At 39.5% G+C, this 23,117-nt stretch overlaps 2 protein-coding genes and 1 non-coding gene across 3 annotated transcripts in view; 1 reads left to right on the forward strand and 2 right to left on the reverse strand.

The window, feature by feature from the left end:
• Positions 1-6,511: 6,511 nt before the first annotated feature.
• LOC139564042 (phosphatidylinositol-3-phosphatase SAC1-B-like) lies at positions 6,512-20,474 on the reverse strand. The gene is made up of 18 exons (XM_071383239.1): positions 20,359-20,474; positions 19,697-19,794; positions 18,918-18,992; positions 18,632-18,759; positions 17,741-17,890; positions 15,843-15,902; positions 15,695-15,728; positions 14,940-15,041; positions 12,749-12,921; positions 12,425-12,573; positions 12,138-12,236; positions 11,859-11,997; positions 10,797-10,866; positions 10,546-10,618; positions 9,959-10,052; positions 9,763-9,855; positions 9,561-9,618; positions 6,512-9,303 (listed from the first exon to the last, which is right to left on the reverse strand). The coding sequence occupies exons 1-18, from the start codon at positions 20,385-20,387 to the stop codon at positions 9,167-9,169; spliced, it is 1,761 nt and encodes a 586-aa protein (XP_071239340.1). The 5' UTR covers positions 20,388-20,474; the 3' UTR covers positions 6,512-9,166.
• Positions 20,475-20,643: 169 nt separating this feature from the next.
• On the forward strand, positions 20,644-20,716 carry trnar-acg (transfer RNA arginine (anticodon ACG)). Its single transcript has one exon. It is a non-coding gene; the product is annotated as a tRNA-Arg (tRNA).
• Positions 20,717-21,979: 1,263 nt separating this feature from the next.
• Positions 21,980-23,117, reverse strand: part of LOC139564258 (Wilms tumor protein 1-interacting protein-like) — a 53,537-nt gene continuing 52,399 nt past the window's right edge. Inside the window, exon 8 of the mRNA XM_071383632.1 lies at positions 21,980-22,877. Coding sequence (XP_071239733.1) covers positions 22,734-22,877 — 144 coding nt within the window. The 3' untranslated portion in view covers positions 21,980-22,733. The remainder of the gene's footprint in view (positions 22,878-23,117) is intronic.

The raw sequence follows: 23,117 nt of genomic DNA on the forward strand, positions 1-23,117 counted from the left end.
ATCCAGAAGGCGAGGTCAGTACAGGTGCATCAAAGCAGGGACCGAGAGACTGAAAAACAGCTTCTATCTCAAGGCCATCAGACTGTTAAACAGCCACCACTAACATTTAGCGGCCGCTGCCAACATACTGACTCAACTCCAGCCACTTTAAAAATGGGAATTGATGGAAATTATGTAAAAATGTACCACTAGCCACTTTAAGCAATGCCACTTAATACAATGTTTACATACCCTACATTACCCATCTCATATGTATATATACTGTACTCTATATCATCTACTGCATCTTGCCATCTTTATGCAATACATGTACCACTAGCCACTTTAAACTATGCCACTTTATGTTTACATACCCTACAGTACTCATCTCATATGTATATACCGTACTCTATACCATCTACTGCATCTGCCATGCCGTTCTGTACCACCACTCATCCATATATCTTTATGTACATATTCTTTATCCCTTACACTTGTGTGTGTGTGTAAGGTAGTAGTGTGGAATTGTTAGGTTAGATTACTGTTGGTTATTACTGCATTGTCGGAACTAGAAGCACAAGCATTTCGCTACACTCGCATTAACATCTGCTAACCATGTGTATGTGACTAATAAAATTTGATTTGATTTGATTTGATTTAATTAATACAAATTTTGATCCGATTGTGCAAACTGTGCAAACAGATCCGCAAGGAAGATGGATTATTTTAAATGTTCTATTGGACCAAAAACAGATCTGGCTAATTAATCTTTATGGGCCAAATAATGATGATCCACACTTTTTAGAAAATATATATAATAATCTATTGAGCTCACAAGCAACGAAATAATCAATTATTATGGTGGGAGATTATAATACGGTTTTAAGTACCTCAATGGATTGTAAAGGAAATTATTCTACAAACGATCACCCTCAAGCACTTCCGGAGATTACAAAGATCATGGATACATTAGAACTAGTGGATATATGGAGGTTGAAAAACCCTGACCTAGTGAGATATACATGGAGGAGGCTTAATCAAGCTAGCCGTCTTCATTACATCCTAGTCTCGTTCTTGCTGGCATCAAAAGTTTAAAAAAAAGTGTTAATAGGAGACCGAATGCGATCGGACCACCATCTAATTGGCCTCCATATAACTCTTACAGAATTTCCACGTGGACTTGGATATTGGAAATGTAATCAAAGCCTATTGGATGACAATTTGTTCTTAACTAAGACAAAATAATTCATAATTGTCTTTTTTTTGTACAAAATAGGTACAGCAGATCCCCTTATTGTATGGGACACTTTTTGTATGGGACACTTAGAGGCCATTCAATACAATACTCATCATTAAAACAAAAGTAGTTTAGGTCAAAAGAGACTAGACTATTAAAGGAAATAGAGGAAGTAACAGCGCAGGTAGATGGTAACGGAAACTACTATAGAGGCACAAAATTAGGTTAGAGGAAAAACAAAAAGAAAGGGAGGCACTTATTAAAGAACGATCAAGTGTAATGTATTACAAAAATAAAGCGAATTGGATGGAAAATTGGGAAAAATTCACAATTTGTCTTGAATCTTCAACACAGAATTTCTACCAAAAAGAATTTACAGAAACTCGTTACAAATGATGGAGTTATCCATGATTCACCAAATTATACTTTGAAAATATTTTGAACATCTTTTCAGTCTCCTCCATTTCCACTGAATGATGTTAACTGTAAGGACTTCTTTCATAATAATTATAATAATAATAATTTTACATGTATTATTATTATTATTAACAAATTTACAGAAAGACTGCTGTGAAGGCTAACTTACAGAATAGGAACTTTGTGAGGAAAAATATCTGGAAAAACACCAGGGCTTGACGGTATACCAGTAGAGGTATATCAGACCTTTTTTGATGTACTCAAAGATCCATTATTAGCATGTTTTAATTACTCTTATACAAATGGTAGACTTTCAGGTACTCAACAAGGTCTAATTTCATTACTACTAAAACAGGACCCAGGTGGTAAGTATAAAGATCCAGTCCATTTAAAAAACTGGAGCCCTCTAACACTTCAATGTTGTGATGCGAAAATACTGGCGAAATGCATAGCATATAGAATAAAAAAGGTTATACCAGATATTGTTCATCCTGATCAGACAGGTTTTTTACATGAACGATATATTGGAGATAATATACGACAATTACTTGAAACAATTGAACATTATGAAACGTTGAAGATACCAGGTCTGGTCTTCATAGCAGATTTTGAAATGGCGTTTGATAAAGTACGATTAGAAATTATATATAAATGCCTGGAATACTTTAATTTTGGTGAATCTCTTATACAATGGGTTAAAGTTATGTACAGCAACCCCAGATGTAAAATAGTAAACAATGGTTACTTCTCAGAAAGGATTGAGCTTTTAAGAGGAGTAGAACAAGGCTGTCCGTTATCTCCATATCTATTTATTATGGTCATTGAAATAATAGCTATTAAAATTAGATCCAAAAAGAACATCAAGGGGTTAGAAATCCAGGGGATAAAAACAAAAGTGTCACTGTATGCATCTGATGACTCTAGTTTTTTCTTAAGTCCGCAATCTGGATCCCTGCATAGTCTCATTGAAGATCTTGATCACTTTTCTAGCCTCTCTGGATTAAAACCTAATTATGACAAGATTGCCATGTTACGTATTGCATCGTTAAAAAATACAGTGTTTACACTACCTTGTAGTTTACCAATAAAATGGGCGGATGGTGAAGTAGACATACTTGGTATTCACATCTCAAAAAATATAAATGAACTTACCACAATTAATTTCAATAGAAAGTTAGCACAAATAGATAAGATTTTGCAACCATGGAGAGGTAAATACCAAAAATTACATTGATTAACTCTTTGGTCCTATCACAGTTTACTTACTTACTAATGGCATTGCCTACTCTCGATGATTCATTTTTAAAATCATATGAGCAAATAATATTTCATTTTATTTGGAATGCTAAGCCAGACAAAATTAAACGTGCCTATTTCTATAATGAATGAGTTTGGGGGGCTAAAATGATTCAATATTAATGCTTTAAACCTCTCACTAAAAGGTTCACTCATACATAAATTATACTTAAACCCAAAATGGTTCTCCAGTAGATTATTAAGAAAAGCTCATCCTTTGTTCAAAAATTGCTTTTTTGCCTTCATACGGATTACAACTTCTCATTTCCGATTCATTGAAAATGAAATTTTGTTTAAAGTATCGCTCTTTCTTAAACAAGCCATACAAAGCTGGTTACAATTTCAGTTTTATCCTCCAGAAAAGAGGACAAATATTACAACAAATGTTATGGTTAAACTCAAATATATTGATTAATAAAAAAAACATTCTTTATGGAAAATTGTAAAAAAACATATATTAAATTATATTATATTATATTTATTATATTATATTTATTATTGATATTATGAATATTATGAATAGAAATTGAGGAGTTATGCAATTATTGAAAATATATGGGAATATCTGCTCAATCCAAATTTACAACTAAAACTGATTGCAGCACTTCCACAAAAATGGAGGAGGCAAGTGGAAAAAGGAAAAGGTAGGGAACTTGTTTGCTTGCCATATATTAAAGATACAAATTGGCTGAAAGGAACTGGCATAAATAGAAAAATGTTGACAGCTGCGCCATACAGATTGCAAAATAAATGGAAGGAGATTTTCGATGTACCAATTCCATGGCACATGGTTTATGAACTGGTACAAAAAACTACACTTGACTCAACACTTAGAGTTTTTCTATTTAAATTATTATATAAAATTCTTGCTACCAACAGAATGCTATATATATGGGCCATACAACAATCTCAGCTCTGTAGACTTTGTTGCGAAAAGACAGAATCAATAGATCACTTATTCTGGTATTGCCCCTATGTAGTTTATTTCTGGTCACAGCTTCAGGAATGGTTAAAAAATCACAACATGCACTTAAAATTAACCTTACAAATAACCGTGTCGGGCGATCTGGAAAGCCATAACCAATCAATAAATAATATAATAATACTCGTAGGAAAGGTTTTCATCTTTAGCTCACAATCTGTGGATAATATTAGATTAGAAAAATTCAAACGTTTTGTGAAACATCACAATTGAAAAATATATGGCACATGGAAACCAAACAAGGGCGGTCTATGGTGATAGGTGGGATGGGCTGTGAGTGGCTGAGAGTTGGGATTAAAGAGTTTGTTTAGTAATGTATGGTTGTTATATATAAAAGTACCATGTATGTAAAATGTGTATGCAAAATGTATAGGTAAAATGTATGTATATTTAGCAAAAAAGCGGTAAAAGAAAAACTACAATATTTGTCCTCCAAATGGGGTGGTGGAGGGGTAAAAAAAAAGGAAGGACACCTGTATCTTTGCAGTGACTGTGTGTACTGATACACCATCCAAAGTGCAAATGACTTCACCATGCTCAAAAGAGTATTCAATGTCGGTTTTTACTCATACTTCTTTGTGAGGCAATCTGTGTTTGAAATGTAATGCACGACTGAGGGACCTTACAGATAATTGAATATGTGAATATCTCTGATGTTATGTTGTAATGCCATGCTATTTATTGGGCTATGTAAATATCAAATTGTGTAGTTTGCTAAAAGTTGTTAATTTTTTATTTATTTATTTAACCATTATTTAGCTAGGCAAGTCAGTTAAGAACAAAATCTTATTTACAATGACAGCCTACCCGGCCAAACCCTAACCCGGACGACGCTGGGCCAATTGTGCGCCACCCTATGAAACTCCCAATCATTGTGATACAGCCTGGAATCGAACCAGGGTCTGTAGTGACGCCTCTAGCACTGAGATGCAGTGCCTTAGACCGCTGTACCCCTCAGGAGCCCCAATATGTATGTTTAGTTCTATTCTTCAATAGAAAGCACAAAAAACACTTTGTGTGTGTGTGTTGACTAAGAGTGTAAAACTCTGGACATGGACACATCTGCCTGGTTCTTGCAGGACATCTTGTAGTGGGTCAGACCAAAGTAGAATCAGCGGGTGAGGGCTCAGAAGCCAACTGCTCAGACGCTCCAGTTGGCTGTTTTAACACAGGTACACAGCGGGAGCGACACCAGTAGCTAGCTAGCTAAGACAACGGGAGTGTCCTTCGCCCCCGCCTGCCGCACTCTGCTATCTAGCAGTTTAACGTTACGGCAAGGGCAGGTACTCGGCAGGCGGGAGCAAATGACAGTATTCCAGTAACGTTACACATGCGTTCTGGCGAGAGCATCTGTGTCTGTTTATCACAGCTTTCATCACAGCTTGGATAAAGAGAGGGGTGAGGTGGCTGGTATATATGTTACATCTGCTATCCAACTCCTCAGCAGATAAAACATTACACATTAAAGTTAGACTCAGCAATGTGACATAGATGCAGAAAATAAACAGCATAGTGGGTCAATTTCCGCAACAACTAAGAGTGTTGAAACGCAAAGCTCAACTTCCACGCTGCGAAGGGAACCTGTGCACATGCAGATACTGTGTGAGAGCGATGTCTTGCATCTCACTCTTCTCAATATCGGCGGTGCTGCTAATGGCAAAGTCATTTTCGCTGTCTACGTTTAATTATACTACAATGACGGCAAAGCCGAAACACTATTGACTCTGTATCACAGATTATTATGAAATATACAAATTACTTATTCAAAATTTGTAACAGTCACACGAAAAAGTATAGCCTACTGCCTTTGAAATGCAATGAAAACTAAATTGTGTGGCGGACACCATTTTTTATATTTTTATCAAATATTATTTGTGATAGTTGGTTGACATTTCTCAAGGGATAAGTACGTTAATATTCAAGAAAACGATCTAATGAGATTGATCACTGAATATGAAAATTGACTGTTAAATGTTACCTTTCAGGTATTTTAAATGTCTCTAATGTCTACTTGTCAATGTTTCTTAATGTCTAATGTCTTTTTTGTTAAGTGTCAGACCCCAGGTAGACTAGCTGTCGTCATGGCGTCAGCTAATGTGGATCCTAATAAAATCAAGTAAAATCAACATACTGACATACTGTGCCTCAATGCATTATAGATGGAGGGAATAACACCAAGAGCAGGCTGTATATGCACATCCTCAAACTAAAGTATGAACATTTTGTTCAAAAAAATCAACTACTTTCTGTTATGTGTACCAGCACTAGTAAGGGTGGGTACTACTTTGTGGCACTATGCCACCTAGGGAAAAACTGCCAAGAAAATAGTTAAGGGCAGTTCTGTTGTTTTCTGAAAAGAAATCAGACAATGATGAACCATTATCTAATAAAGAATACACTTGCTAAAATGGACTGCTACACACATTCATAAACTACCTCCTAAAGGAAGGAAGGACATTGCTTCTTATTACGGTACCAATAGTATGCTCCATATTGTCACTTAAAACTTAACTAAACCAGAAACACTATGGACAATAAATAGGCTACATTTTGTGTAAAATAACAATTTCTATAGAACAATATTAGGAAATGGAACAGAATGACTGATGACACATTTATTACACATTCTCAGACACAATGTTTTAAGTGACAAAAAAACACAAAAACAAATTAAAATCCTGGAAAATAATACCCCCAAAATAAAATCCTCTGATAAACAAGTGACAATAATATAGGCCTATAAAACAATTAAAACTGGTCCAGCTTGTTTTCTTATTACTGCATTGAGCCAACAGTAGCACCCCATTTTCATTGGTAAAGCAGTCTAACCAAAAAGATTTGTCTAAAACCGCTCAAACATTACTCAGCTTAAATAGCACATCATTCTTACAAGCATACAATGCTTTGTCATTACATGAAATTGTATCTAGGTTTACATGGAACCTAAATCATCTGTTTAAAAACACAGATCAGCAAGAGACACTATGCTGGCTGATTCTTGAATTTGATAGGCTTATGGCTGATAATGCACAGCGGAATGTACTGTTGTCCATTTGCATTTGCATGGCATCCGATGGGTTATAGCTACAGCAAGTGAGCCATTTCAATATGTAGCTTTGAGAAGCATAATAACCAACTTATGCTTTATCATAGTAACCATACACCAATGTATTATTGGACCACTACATTTAAAGTTATAGGACATACGTACTCTCGCATTGTCGTTTTGTACCACTACAGTTGAAGTGGAAAGACACATAAGTGGCAATATAATCAATTTAATATTACATACTTTAACATTCTCAGATCAGCAGGTGCCACTCTGACAGCAGGTAAGGTAAGTGTGATCCTGTAATGATTATGTACACTATACACCAGGGTTGGGCTCAATTTAATTTCAATTCAGGAAGTAAACTGAAATTCCTATTCCAATTAAACATGTTCTCAATGCTTTTCAATGAGAATACAATTGTGAATTGGATTTTACTTCCTGAATTGAATTTATATGGAATTGGCCCCAATCCTGCTACTAAACACCCCGTCTCTTATAATGACCTGTGGTAAGGCAGCAGAATTTGACTTGGGGCTAGTGCTACAGAACAGCCAATAATCAAAGGATAAATAATATAGAGAAAGATTGTGTAAGAGAGGTCAACAGTTCACATTCCCACCCAGAGACACACTAAAACAAAGAAATCATCATAGGGGACAAGTGGCATTTAAAATCCCCAATGCCCCATGAGACTTTGGTTCGTTTAAATGCCCAGTTCAGTCAAAAACTATATTTTCCCGTGTTTAATATATATTTCCAGGTTGGAATAATACGGTGAAATTATAATGCTCTTCTAGTGTTAGAAAATACTGAAATTTCAGCCTGTTTTGGTGGGATGGAATTTTGACCTGCCTGGCGACATCACCAGACGGTAAAAATTAGTTAATAGATGAATAAGAAAGATTTCCAAACCTCTCTGCAGAATAACAGCTAGTTCAGTTTACCCCTCCCCTAAAACCATTCCCAGACAATTATTTTCTTTTCGTCCATTTTAATTGAAAACAATAACAGTAAGGTACTTAGCTGTTACCCAGAAATGATTTAATATTGAGATAAAAATGGCTGCATTTGGATGTTTAAATCCATGCTTCATTATTAGCCTAGGTCTGGGCCTCCCAGTCTACTGGTCAAAGACAGATCCTACTCACTATAGTATATAGTTTGATGCTCTCTCACACCTTTTAGTTGTCAGAAACTAATGAGGATTTGTCTTTCCAGCTGTTTCATGAAGCTTTCCATCCCTGGGAAGACTAGACAGCCAGACAGACAAACATTCCTCAGAGGAATCCTCATGTGAAACCCTTTGAGGGTCTGTCAGTGCACTCAGAAGTGCAGTGAGCGAGAATAGTATGGCCAGTTACAATGGCATTAATGGTGGTGGGACACCATAACTAAAGTTCCCTATTGAAACAGTACATCCCATTCTCTCCCCAACTATTGGCCAGCTAGAACATTCTCTCAACAACCATTGGCCAGCTAGCACATTCTCTATCTGACTGTTGGCCAGCTAGAACATTCTCTCCCCAATCACTGGCCAGCTAGCACCTTCTCTCCATGACTATTGGTGAGCTAGTTTTGGGATCATGGCTTGGGGTGGGCCGTCAGACAGCTGACATATTGGGTGCCAGTGGCTATCACACTAAGACACCACGTTCAGATCGACCCTTCAGGGGCAATGACACTGAAACAATATGGCAACCAACAGAGCAAATATGACATGATGTAGCTAGAAGGCGACAAATCAACAAAACAACAACAAAAAAGGCAAGATTTTTTTTAAAGTAGTTCCCGTGTCAAGGTTGCTATGGCAACAACAGCAGTGCCAGTTCATATGCATTCCGTGCAGAGGGGTAACTGTGTTACCGTAGTGGGGTATTGTATCATAAAATCAGACAGTTTTCAGCTTATACAGTCAGTCTATGGACAAGGGTAGGGATCTTCCCCAGCCCAAACAATGTGCTTAGTGGTGTAGACAGCAGCAGGCCAGTGCAGAGCGAGTCCCTGTATGCTTCACAGCCATACATCATACACCTGGTCTTTCTCTCACCCCACCCTCCTCCTCCTCCTCTTCCTCATGCCGTTGGCTCAGTAATCAGTACAGGCTCCAGGCCTGCTGATGCGGAGGGAACGATGATGAAGAAGAGTGGGATGAAGTGGACGAGGAGAAGTCTGTGGGGCGTAGCTGCTTTCCACACGCACACATTCAGTCCATCTTCTCCTTCTGGACCAGCTTGGGCGCGTCTACAAACTCCCGACCGTTGAAGAGGATGACGCCGGCCGTCACGAAGCTAGCTGTGCCCCAGAACAGCACATACGCCAGGGTCTCCGTCCACGTGTCACCTGAGGGGGGACACTGAGGGTCACTACGGGTCATAACTAAGTACCGAAAAAGTTCCCATTGATAGCACATACTTGCCTAGTCAATACCAGTTTAGTACAAGTGGAAACAGTATTGTAAAATGAAGTTCTGCAAAATGTGTTTATGCACCAAATCCTAACTTGAGATCGCTGCAGGTGTAACTAGAAATGTCAAACAAATTCCATGCCCCTAGTAGAATTCAATGCAGAATTGACAAGGGAGTCCACTGCGGTCTTACCAGCCATGAGGAGGCAGATGATACACATGGAGAATGCCACAACCATGATAATGGGCAACTAGAGGGGGAGAGGGGAAACAGGAGTTAAATAAGATAACGGAATCTCAATCTACCGCTTGTGACTGAAACCAACACATATTGTAGCCAATATATTGTAGCCAATATACATAGCACTGATCAAGCCTAGCCAATCAGATCTCACCGTGAGGAACTTCCAGTCTTTGGTCTCGTGAAGGGGTGTGGTCATGTCTGCCTCGTCAATGGCATAGTTACCCAGGAACAGATCAATAGAGTCCTGATGATCAGGAGAGATGTCTCAATTATCAGTTACCACACACACGTCAAGGATTTACAAAAACATGACTAATAACTGGCGCACACGCACACTAGACACACACCTGTCTGAAGCCGTCTGAGAAGTTGTTCTTGTAGTATCTGATCATGGAGTTCCAGCCGTCCATCACCAGCCCCCATTGTGTCCTCTTCCCTGTTCTGAGACATAAGCAACGCTTCAGTCATCCCTGTCATAATCATCTCTCACACATACTACAAATAATCATCATCATCGTCATCCTCCACCCTTTCCTGAGCGCGCTCTTACTCAGAGTTGTCTTCCTGGTTATCACAAAGGTCACAAGCAAAACATCCTACTCCTCCCTGTTCTTAGGGCACCAGTCCATTCAATACTCATCAGCAAAACCAGTACGATGTTCTGATGTAGTTCATAGCCAATAATGCATGGCCAATTTCATGGGTGTGGGGTGTGACTGACAGTGGGATGGTACTGTGCCAGCAGAAAGACAACTAGTTCTCTGTCATTGTATAATGAACAAGTTCTATTGGAATCCATAATATCCTCCTACAGCCAGGTGAACTCAGTGACTTCCTGATGGAATGGAGTGCGTTTCTATGAAGACAGCTAGTCCTTTGCCTTAGTTCGCTAATCACCAGATTAGCAAGAAACACGTGAGCCCTTCTCTCTCACCTTGTGAAGTCTGTCTTCAAGGCCCCTGTGCCAGCATACTGCTTGGCACACGCATTGGCATTGTCTGCCCACGCTGCAGCGAGCAAGGGTGAGAGAGGAAGAAAGAGAAATAAACAGATTTAGTCAGTGGAAAAAGGGGAGGATTTCAATCATGTTAAACCATAGTGTTGGAATAATCTCATAAGGAAGACAATGCTTTGCTCGTGGTGGCAGAGGGGTAGGAAAGTGTGCAGATTTCAGCTGAGGATCACCATTTTTGTAGATCTTCTCGAAGTCGGCCTGATCTTCAATTCTCTGGCCCATGTGGAGAACTCCCAGTCGCTGCAGATAAACAAAGATGTTTGGTGAGATACTGCAGTGGCCTGACTACAGGGGGCAAGGTGGAACCAAGATGGTCGCCATCAGATTCAGCACTGTTGTTCACCCGAAAGACCTTGATGCAACTTCACCTTCATCACCCCGTGGGTCAACCAGCAGGCTAACTACTACACTATTAATACATGTTTCAATGACAGTTTAACCCACAGTGCTAAAACAGTTTAATAAAAAACACAATGGTACCTGAAGTATTTATTGTACCTGGGTGAGATGAGACCTGACCTTTTCACAGCCCACATAGGGTCAGATAACTAAACAGCCCACAGTCAAAGTCCACAGAGACAGCAGCTTTAGTCAGAGGCCTTCAACAGAGTTTGGGTTTTCCAGTCTCTGTTTTGTCTGTTTGTTGCTCATTTGCAAATATGGGTCAAGTGAGTCAAGGTAGTATAAGTTGTGAAACGTATGACTTTGTCAAGTCAAAAGGTCTATGTTAGGTCAAAATGGACGAGCTCCTCATAAAATGTACTTTCCATTAAGATTTCTACCATTGCTTTTACAGAATGTAAAAGGGGAGGCTAGGTCTACACCTTTATTGAACTGTAAAACTAAAACTCCTGAGGTAGAACACAGAGGAACATGACATTACTCATTATGTCAAAGACATAGAGAGAGAGAGTGAGTCTAGATGTGGTGAAAGTGTATAGATCAGGGATGTCAAACTCATTCCATAGAGGGCCTAGTGTCTGCTGGTTTTGTTTTTATCCTTTCAATTAAGACCTAGACAACCAGGTGAGGGGAGTTCCTTACTAATCAATGATCTAAATTCATCAATCAAGTACAAGGGAGGAGAGAACCCGCTGCCACTTGGCCCTCCGTGGAATGAGTTTGACACCTGTGGTCTAGATGGATGTGGTAGAAGTGTCTAGAACTAGTGGGAGTGTCTATATATTGGACATGTCTAGTCCGTGTGGGCGTGTCTGGTTGGTGGTTCCCACCTCCAGCTGTGACTGCAGTGAGCGTCGTGCCAGCAGACTCTGGATGACGTTGGTACGGTCCAGACAGTCCATGCAGTTACTGCGGAACATCCCTTCCTGTTGCACCAGAACGTTCCCATCCACATCAACCAGGAAGTACCTGACCAACCAATCAAACAATTTGATTCCTATTTGATTTTACAATAACATTTGTCACAAAACAAAATCAGCAAACCACAGACAGAGATGAACACAAAGTACACAAACTCATCTCACCGGCCATGCAGACTAAATACTTACCCATACTCATCCTGCATCTCTGTCACCATATCGACTAATAACTGCAGGCGATGCCACCTCATCCGACTGCATTCCTTGTGGAAGTCAAACGCTATGTACCTAGAGGTGCACGGTACAGGGAGAAAAGTTATGTCAAATCCAATTAAATCATTTTCTTTAAGGGGTTATTTGGAGTTCCATTGGCTTTAGACAGAATGTTCACCCCTAAAAAAAAAATACATGAATGACGTTAGAAGACGGGCATAGTGGGATCAGAATGAATGATGGGGAAAAGCTATAGTCCTTACTTGACCATGCCGTTGCCCAAGCTGGACACCATTTTGTCAAAGGCCTGTTCCAATTGTTTCTCTGTGCCTTTCTGGTCGATCAGATTTAAAATCACTTGCTTTCCATAAATGATGATCTGCGAGTCAAAATGCCTTTGGAAGCCATCCAGCTGTGAAAGCAGGACAGGACAATAAAAGGTAAGAAAGACTTGACTCAGTATAGTAATACTCAATATCACATACCTCTACTGTATTTAAATGACTACTACTACTGTACATTAAAATGTTTTTACATTTGAACATTAAATATGAAAAATGATATGAATATTGTAACAGGTAGCTTACATGGTCGATGGTTTTACTGATCTGAGGTTTTGGTTTGTACTTGAGGTTGGGTCTTTGGGACCAGTAGAAGGGGATGGAGCCTCGGGTCTGTACGAATGAGGCCTTGCCCCCGCTGTACTGGACAATCTGCTCTGTCTCCACAAAGTTAGCTGCATGACCCTCTGAGTCAATGCCTGATGGATCAAATAGACATTATGTAATGATCCGTCTGAGTGAGGAGTGTTTGACAGTAAAAATATAAAGAAGTGGACAGGCCAATATTATCTGCAAAGGGCTGGAGTGTGTGCAGGGTTTTGTTCCAACCCAGCTGTAAAAAACCTGATTCCACTAATCAAAATATTGATTGAAGACCCAGCTAGCATATAACGTTCTGAGAACCATGTTTCTTAGAGCTTAGCGAGAGTGTGGTTGTCCTATGGTTTAGCAAAAAATCTTCCCACAACTATCCAGGAATGGTGCAGGATAGTTCATTGCATTGGAACCTTCTCAGCACATTTAAGGAACGACAAAAAAATAAATTATAATAATGTTATTTACTTGGTATTTCATTACCTTAACAGAAGATTTACTAAAAGTTAAAACATGGTTACATTGACTTTCAATGTTTGTAATGTTCTCCAAGTGGTTTGACACTGGGAATAATTCTAATCTAAAATGAACAATTTTGTATTTGTTAGAAAAATATATGGCATGCTAGCTCCATCCTGGTGGCGCAGTGGACTAATTCCATGGATCGAGAACAGAAGAGCATAAGTTTGAATCTAACTGACGCCATGCCACAATAAAATAAAATAAACGTTTGAATGATTAATGCCTAAGCATATGAATTGATGTGTTACATCTGTGCACAAAGCAGTTAACCCAAACTAAGATAGCAGTGTTAAAAGCCCTATTGAAATATTTGCCTAGAACGTTAATAAAACTTGGTAAAAGACCAAGTCCATATTATGGCAAGAACAGCTCAGTTAAGCAAAGAGAAACGACAGTCCATCAATACTTTAAGACATGAAGGGCAGTCAATACGGTATATTTCAAGAACTTTGTGCAGTCGCTATGATGAAACTGGCTCTCATGAGGACCGCCACAGGTAAGGAAAATAAGGAAGGTAAGGAAGACCCAGAGTTACCTCTGCTGCAGAGGATAAGTTCATTAGAGTTAACAGCCTCAGAAATTGCAGCCCAAATAAATACTTCAGAGTTCAAGTAACAGACACATCTCAACATAAACTGTTCAGAGGACACCGTGTGAATCAGGCCTTCATGGTCGAATTGCTCCAAAGAAACTACTACTAAAAGACATCAATAAAAAGGAGACATGCTTGAGCCAAGAAACACAAGCAATGGACATTAGACCGGTGGAAATCTGTCTTTTGGTCTGATGAGTCCAAATTTTAGACTTTTGGTTCCAACCGCTGTGTCTTTGTGAGACATAGAGTAGGTGAACGGATTATTTCTGCATGTGTTGTTCCCACTGTGAAGCATGGAGGAGGAGGTGTGATGGTGCTTTGCTGGTGACACTGTCTGTGATTTATTTAGTATTCAAGGCACACTTAACCAGCATGGCTACCACAGCATTCTGCAGCGATACGCCATCCCATCTGGTTTGCGCTTAGTGGGACTATCATTTGTTTTTCAACAGGACAATGACCCAACACACACATCCAGGCTGTGTAAGGGCTATTCGACCAAGGAGAGTGATGCATCAGATGACCTGGCCTCCACAATCACCCGACCTCAACCCAATTGAGATGAGTTGGGCCGCAGAGTGAAGGAAAAGCAGCAAACAAGTGCTCAGCATATGTGGGAACTCCTTCAAGACTGTTGGAAAAGCATTCCTCATGAAGCTGGTTGAGAGAATGTCAAGAGTGTGCAAAGCTGTCGTCAAGGCAAAGGGTGGCTATTTTGAAGAATCTAAAATATATTTTGAATTGTTTAACACTTTTTTTGGTTACTACATGATTCCATATGTGTTATTTCATAGTTTTGATGTCTTCACTATTATTCTACAAAAAAGAAAAACCCTTGAAAGAGTAGACGTGTCCAAACTTTTGACTGGTACTGTCTGTATTACTGTTTGGCTGGAACAAAACCCCCTGCACCAACACCGGTCCACTGTGTAAAAGATTGTCCATCATCCCTGCTCTAGTCAGAAAGCTCCAGTTAGACGTGCTGGTGGATGTGGAGTCAGTCACCTCTGACGTAGTAACGCACTCCAGCCCTGAAGCAGCTCCGCCTGGAGATGATGTTCCAGTCAAAGATCTTCCCATTGATGCAGCAGGACTTCATAATGATGACTGCACAACACATGGTTAGGGACAACACGATCTTAACCTTTAAAGCCTAACTTTACCTCCTGAATTCAACCTTTCTCTGCATCCTTTTCAGAAAATGTTTTGGAGTTGGGACTGTTGTGCTGCTTAGAAATGTGGGCTCCATCACAATATGTCAATGGATCCACTTTCCATTCATTGTCTGTGAATACAATATCCCTAATTTCCCAATTATAATGCGACGTATATGAATCTCTAGCTCCCCCTTGTGGCTAAAGGAGAAAACCGCAAGTTAACTTCTATTGATATTCATGGTGTGTCAAACAGTTTTCAAGTATTTCTCAGGGAAAAGAATCCAGAGTAATGGGCTCTACATCCAGTCACTCAGACCGCTAAATCCCATGCAAAATATGAACGTAAAAATTACCATGTGATCTAGTGTGCTCCCATCACATCGAGGGTAGATTTCCAACCAATGACAGATTACAGGGTTTAAACTGCAATGCTGTTTAACAGTTCAGTCACTCTAAACAACCGCCCCGTAAATGACATCTCTCACATGGGTAATATCTGTTGTCTTACAGGAAGTGGTAATGAGGTCTTCCTGTTTATGAGAATTGAAAAGGAGGGAAAAGTCTTCATCTGGAGTTTGTAACAAAAAAACCCTGAAAGGATACAGCCGTGGACAACTGGGAAAGCAAACCTGTGCAGCTGTCAAGAGAAGAACAGAGACAATGCAGTTTAGAAAGATCATAAGATCTGTACTAGAGCGTATTCATTTTATATTTACCACAAGTGGTTAACACGTGTCAGTTCTGTCCTTACCTCTGGCTGTGGCATGAATTCTCTCAACAGATGACCATTCCACACAAACCGTTGATCTGCCTAAAATGAGGGCAAGAAAACAACACATCTTTATCATACCATTCAACTTGTTTCCACATGCCCTGCATAGGAAATGTCTGCATCTGTATAGGACACAAGTACAAACACATTACTCGTCTTTTCATGAATGTATCTCCAAATGGAAACATGTTTTTACATTATTTTCCTCCCTCATACAGTTGAAGTAAGAAGTTTACATACACTTAGGTTGGAGTCATTAAAACTCGTTTTTCAACCACTCCATACATTTATTATTAACAAACAAAAGTTTTGGCAAGTCAGGTAGGACATCTACTTTGTGCATGACACAAGTCATTTTTCCAACAATTGTTTACAGACAGATTATTTCACTGTATCACAATTCCAGTGGGTCAGAAGTTTACATACACTAAGTTGACTGTGCCTTTAAACAGCTTGGAAAATTACAGAAAGTGATGTCATGGCTTTAGAAGCTTCTGATAGGCTAATTGACATCATTTGAGTCAGTTGGAGGTGTACCTGTGGATGTATTTCAAGGCCTACCTTCAAACTCAGTGCCTTTGTTTGACATCATGGGAAAATCAAAAGAAATCAGCCAAGACCTCAGAAAGAAAAAATTGTAGACCTCGACAAGTCTGGTTCATCCTTGGGAGCAATATTCAAACACCTGAAGGTACCACGTTCATCTGTACAAACAATAGTACGCAAGTATAAACACCATGCAGCCGTCTAGGTCACTCCAAAGCAGTCGTCATACCGCTCAGGAAGGAGACGCGTTCTGTCTCCTAGAGATGAACGTACTTTGGTGCGAAAAGTGCAAATCAATCCCAGAACAACAGCAAAGGACCTTGTGAAGATGCTGGAGGAAACAGGTACAAAAGTACCTATATCCACAGTAAAACGAGTCCTATATCGACATAACCTGAATCGCCGCTGAGCAAGGAAGAAGCCACTGCTCCAAAACCGCCATAAAAAAGCCAGACTACGGTTTGCAACTGCACATGGGGAAAAAGATCGCACTTTTTGGAGAAATGTCCTCTGGTCTAATGAAACAAATTAGAACTGTTTGGCCATAACGACCATCGCTTTGTTTGGAGGAAAAAGGGGGAGGCTTGCAAGCCGAAGAACACCATCCCAACCGTGAAGCACGGGGGTGGCAGCATCATGTTGTGGGGGTGCTTTGCTGCAGGAGTGACTCGTGCACTTCACAAAATAGATGGCATCATGAGGAAAGGAAAATTGTGGATATTGAAGCAACATCTCAAGACATCAGTCGAAGTTAAAGCTTGGTCGCAAATGGGTCTTCCAAATGGACAATGACCCCAAGCATACTTCCAAAGTTGTGACAAAATGGCTTAAGGACAACAAAGTCAAGGAATTGGAGTGGCCATCACAAAGCCCTGACCTCAATCTCATAGAAAATATGTGGGCACAACTGAAAAAGCTAGTGTGAGCAAGGAGGCCTACAAACCTGACTCAGTTACACCAGCTTTGTCAGGAGGAATGGGACAAAATTCACCCAACTTATTGTGGGAAGCTTGTGGAAGGCTACTCGAAACGTTTGACCCAAGTTAAACAATTTAAAGGCAATGCTACCAAATACTAATTGAGTGTATGTAAACTTTTGACCCACTGGGAATGTGATGAAAGAAATAAAATCTGAAAGAAATAATTATATTATTCTGACATTTCACATTCTTAAAATAAAGCGGTGGTCCTAACTGACCTAAGACAGAGAATTTTTACTTGGATTAAATGCCAGGAATTGTGAAAAACTGAGTTTAAAATGTATTTGGGTAAGGTGTATGTAAACTTCCAACTTCAACTGTATATATATATCCATCCCCTCATTCTCTCACCCTTTCCAGCAGGCTCATATCCTGGAACTCAGGGCTGGTGTTGGCAAGTCTCTGCAGAGTGTGGGTCAGGTCATAGTCTGTAGCAAAGTAGAAGCCGTCTGTGAGCAGAACACTGTTGATCATGGACAGGAAGGCTTTGTTGTCCTGCATCTGATGGGGTCAGAGGTCAAAGATGGGTCAGGAGGCAGGTTGAACAAGGAAAGCACAGAGGTCAAAGGTGAGAGGTCAGGAGGCAGGTTGAAGAAGGAACGCAAAACAGAAGTTAGGTGGAACAGTGGTTAGAAAGTATCAGATGACCACTATATTTCTAAAATAATATATACAAGGAATCTAAACTGATATCCTATAAATATCATATCCTCCAACAGTAATTCAACTAGAAGCGAACATAGAGATGCCCACTAATAGAGAAACACTTGTCTAGACTTGGGGACAGAACAGAGTGTTCTTTTAACAGCTACATGATGATGATACAGTCTGAAAGCAGTACTTGTTCTGTCTGTGAGAAGGGGTCTCGTTCTCTGACTGATAGACAGCTTTGCCCTTCACATACACTCGACTGTCTACAGACACACTGTCTGTCGTTGACCGGCTCCATAGCCAATTCAACACAGGGCATCTATGTCAGCACAGATGCCAAGCATTCTCTGTCCAATATGCTGCTTTTGTATTGGTCACATACAGTAATGAAGGAAAGTGACTTCTGCAGCTAGCAAATAACCCAGAGTATCAGGCTAGGGTTTTTGACTGGTCAACATCCACATCAAAACAACCCACTGTCATTAACAAGAAATCATTGTGAAACGCTCTCTTCTTGGCCTGAAACATCCAGTCATGTTGAGCTTGGGTGCTTGTGGGCTGGCACTGGGACCCCAACTCACACCTCCCTACCTGGTTGTCTGTCAGGTGCAGGACAGTCTTCTTGTAAGAGATAACATCAAAGTCCATAGCCTTCCACACGGCATGGCCCAACAGGTCACCCACCTTCTTCTTCTTTGTGATAATGATGAGGTACGTGCCTGGGGAGGGTAGGCAGAGGGGCACAGGTGTCGCTAAAGTAAACACTCACCGAGTTGAGAACATTTGTGTGTAATACACAGGTAAAGTCTTCTCAATGGATCATTTCACTGGAGAGTCTGAACTGACTCACGTTGAAAGAGTGCAAGATTGAACCTACCTGCCACCAGACGGATAGTTCCCATGATCCCACATATTGGCCTGGTGACCGCATGAGGAGGAATGTCCTTCCTCACTAGAGGGACAGAGACAAATAATCATACTTTTAAAAACATTTTAGTAATTTAGCAGACACGCTTATCCAGAGCGACTTACAGTAGTGAGTGCATACATTTTCCTATTTTTTTTGTACTGGTCTCCCATGGGGATCAAACATACAACTCTGCTGTTGCAAGTACAGTGATCTTCCAACTGAGCCACATAATATTTTCATTGCCTTTATGATCACAAACCACCATTCGCTCATCTTTTCAGTTACGACTGGAACGAGCTGCAACAAACACTCAAACTGGACAGTTATCTCAATCTCTTCATTCAAAGACTCAATCATGGACACTTACTGACAGTTGTGTCTGCTTAGCGTGATGTATTGTTTCCTCTACCTTCTTGCCCTTTGTGCGGTTGTCTGTGCCCAACAATGTTTGTACCCTGCTTTGTGCTGCTACCATGTTGTGTTGCTACCATGCTGTGTGTCATCTTAGGTCTCTCTTTATGTAGTGTTGTCTCTCGTCGTGATGTGTGTTTTGTCTTATATTTGTATTAAATGTAATTTTAATCCCATCCCCACAGGAGGCCTTTTGGTAGGCCACCATTGTAAATAAGAATGTGTTCTTACCTGACATGCCTAGTTAAATAAAATAAATATAAAGTGGACTTTGGTCAGCATAAGACAGTATCATGTCATGATGAACGAGCACAAACACAGCCTACTCAACATACCGGTGAGGATCATTTCTGTGGACACCCTGTCAATGGACAATACATCATTGGTGCCGTCATCACAAGCCTCAATGTAAAACTTCTCTGGGGTAGTGTGCCTATGGGGGAGAGTGGGCACAGAGGAAGGAGATACCAAATCAGTGACCTTAGTAGACGAACATCTGGCAAGGTGAATCCCGCCTTATACAAAGGGAAACCATTGGCTTGATTTGGCAAAGCTCAACTTAGTGGCTAACGTCACCACAAGCTAGCTCACACATACTAGCTGGCTCAATGGGCTAACTAACGCTAACAGCTAAGCTAACTGTATTTTTTAGCTAGCTAGCTGCTTCATCAACAAGATCGATTGCATTCTACCACTCATTAAATCGAAAGGCAGATAGCTAGATAAGTACTGTTATGGACAACACAACTACACATCATTGACATAACTGTAAACTATCTACAATACTGTAAACTGAAACAAATCCCGCATACGAATGACTGCAGCCTGTAATTGGAGTTGAACGTTAGCTAAATAGCTTATCATCTGCTAGCTAGCTCTAGACGTACACCTACGGCAATTTTCTCACATCAGAATATGGCAATTTTTTTCAGAAAAGTTGTAGTAGTTAGCTTCTGAAAATAAAAGTCTGAAAACGATATATATTTTCAAGACTTACAGGTTGAATTTCTCGTAGGCGGTCGCCATCTTTAGAGGAGGTCTGACCTAGTGACGTACCAATGAATGTGCACATTGTATATTATTGCTGGACCGGAGTTCGCGTCCAGGGTCAGACATTTAGCGTCGTAGTACATTTGCAAACTATGATAAAGTACAGGCAGCAACTTATTATGTAGCACACACAAATACATTAGTTGATCAAATACATTAGTTGATTACTGTACGAATCCTCATATCAGATCATGAAAGCTTTATAAGCCGACAGTCTCACACAACTGTAAGCGGGCTAGTGGCGCAATGGATAACGCGTCTGACTACGGATCAGAAGATTCTAGGTTCGACTCCTGGCTAGCTCGGTTCTTTTTTCTCTCCGGATCTTCTTGGATCTTTTTATTCTACGAAGATTAAGCTATAGGTTTTGTTTGTTGTCATGATGAAGGAAGACATTATTCTTTGTTTCGATGCTATCATGAGTTGTTGATTGAGTTCTACTCTTGGCTGATTCGGACTTTTTCCTCGCCAAGGGGCTACTGCATATTTGATTCTGCACTGCTGCGAGTTTGTTGAAAAAACAGCGCTGTCTGGTCTAACGTTACTGCTCATATTACAGTTGATCAAACTTTTGTATTCATGTTTTTGTGTGTCCTAATAGCAGCAGTTGCTATATCCATACATTAATGCTCTGTATCCATTGATTCTTGAAGAATATCATTTATAAGTGCCTCATAAATTTTGTTTAACTGTCGTACCCCATCAGAACCAAAAATATAAGCTTGTTTTATTCAAAAAATGTTTTTTAAGTAAATGTGAATAAACACTGTATAACCTCAAAACATGGGAAAAAAACTGATTTTGCATCCATAGCTTTGTCTATGGATAGGAATTAGATTTCTCCAGCCCAATCCATCAATTTTTTTACTGAAACAGTGGTGCAGAGGGCTTTGTTGTCGTTGCAACTGCTGATTGCCCCTTTAAGGCTACATTTATTTGGATTATCCTAAATACCCGTGTAAAGATATACCTACTACAGGTGTGCAAAAGGTTTTGTTGTATATAGGCTACTTGTTCATGAAGAAGAGACAGACAATTTGACAGGCTATTACAATGCATTTTTATATATATATATATATATATATATATATATATATATATATATATATATATATATTTCATATGGACATCTCTCAAATCATTTTTAAATGCAGTAAGCCACTGGAATACAAATGAGTAATGATCATGGGATTTTTTTTTAAACAAGCATAAATATAATAAATCATGAAATATGATAGACTAAACCTACTAAAACGGAATAATTTAGAGTCACTTTTTTATCACTGCAAACCAAAATAGGTTCAGGGCATTCGGGGGTTTATTGGAATAGAATAAACCTAGTTATCTATTTACTTAGGTGGTAATTGTGTGCAGGGATTTTGGAAACATTGTTGACTCGGACATAACATAACTGCCATATTTGGGTTAATAATGCAATAGAAATTATATTCTAGAAGTGGTGTATTAGCCCATTATTAGTTTTGGGAACAGAACATCCAGGGTTCATTTAACAATAGAAATGTAATACTAATACAACATGATTCCCACTGACATGGAATAATAAAGGACCATGTGCAGTATGTGTATTAAATTGCTAACTTTGACTTTCTAGACACTGCCTACATATTAGCTAAAATTAGCAATGCATGTATTTCTAGTATAAAATGTAATGGAAACACCATAAACCACACACAGAGACATACAACAAAACTGAGCAATTTCTCTATTAAGCCATGCAAACTATTTCTACTGTATCAGTATCTACAAATACATTGATTCAAACTGAGCAACTGAAATTGGTGGCACACAAAGGGGAAAATGAAGATCAGGATATTTACACAAGCACATGAAATGTATATTTATTTACACACAATGCACCTAATTGAGACTATGAATTGTATTGTTATAATTCCATGCTTAATTGTCTTGGTATCAGTCATTAAAATATAACTGTGCTTTGGCATTTAAATATATATATATTTAAAATGAAAAGTTTGTTATTTCCAGATTATTAACATTCGTGTCAGATGAAAGTTCAACACTTTACAACTAATAAACAATGTTTTCAATAGAGAAATAGATTTTTACATAAAAAATAATAACAGGTCATTTACAAGCACACTCCCACACACGCAATCAATCAATCAACAAATCGCACAATTAACGCTTACAGAGACCTCACTTACATCAGGCATGTACAGTAAAGGCATACTTTATCATCCAAACCATTATAGACAGATTTTTTGGGCAGATTGGTTATGGTTGGTTATTGGCAGTTAGTTCAGAGGGCCACCTGGTGGCACCATGCACTAGATCCTAAAACTAGAACTGGTGCTGGTAGGAGGCAGCGGTGGGCGAGGCGCAGCCCGGCTCGATGTGCTTCAGGTGGCAGGCGTGGCAGAGGAGGTGGCCGTCCAGCGGGTAGCAGCGGTGCCCCTCCTCGTCGTTCAGCTCCATCTGACAGTCCTACAGACCAACACAGAGGGATGAGGAAGATAAATAGGAAAAGCCTATAAAATAAATCTAATAACACTTGAACATTACCCCAAAAGGTGATTGTGATTCCATCTTCATCTATCCGATTCTATGGGATCTGAACTGCAAAATTTGCATTCAAAACACTGGTTTAAAATACACATTTGTCTATATCCCAGAGGTATAGCTATCTATGCCAGCAAGGTGAATTGTGGGCCATTCTATCCTCCA

This window comes from Salvelinus alpinus, chromosome 35 (genome assembly GCF_045679555.1).
Source record: "Salvelinus alpinus chromosome 35, SLU_Salpinus.1, whole genome shotgun sequence".
NCBI classification, from domain to species: domain Eukaryota; kingdom Metazoa; phylum Chordata; class Actinopteri; order Salmoniformes; family Salmonidae; genus Salvelinus; species Salvelinus alpinus.

Coding starts and splice junctions, on each gene's coding strand:
- LOC139564042 (XM_071383239.1), bottom strand. CDS start 20,387: ATGGCGACCGCCTACGAGAAATTCAACCT. Junction 12,922..14,939: donor AGTGCGTTACTACGTCAGAG/GTGACTGACTCC, acceptor TTGATCCATCAG/GCATTGACTCAGAGGGTCAT. Junction 9,619..9,762: donor AAGACTGGAAGTTCCTCACG/GTGAGATCTGAT, acceptor CTCCCCCTCTAG/TTGCCCATTATCATGGTTGT.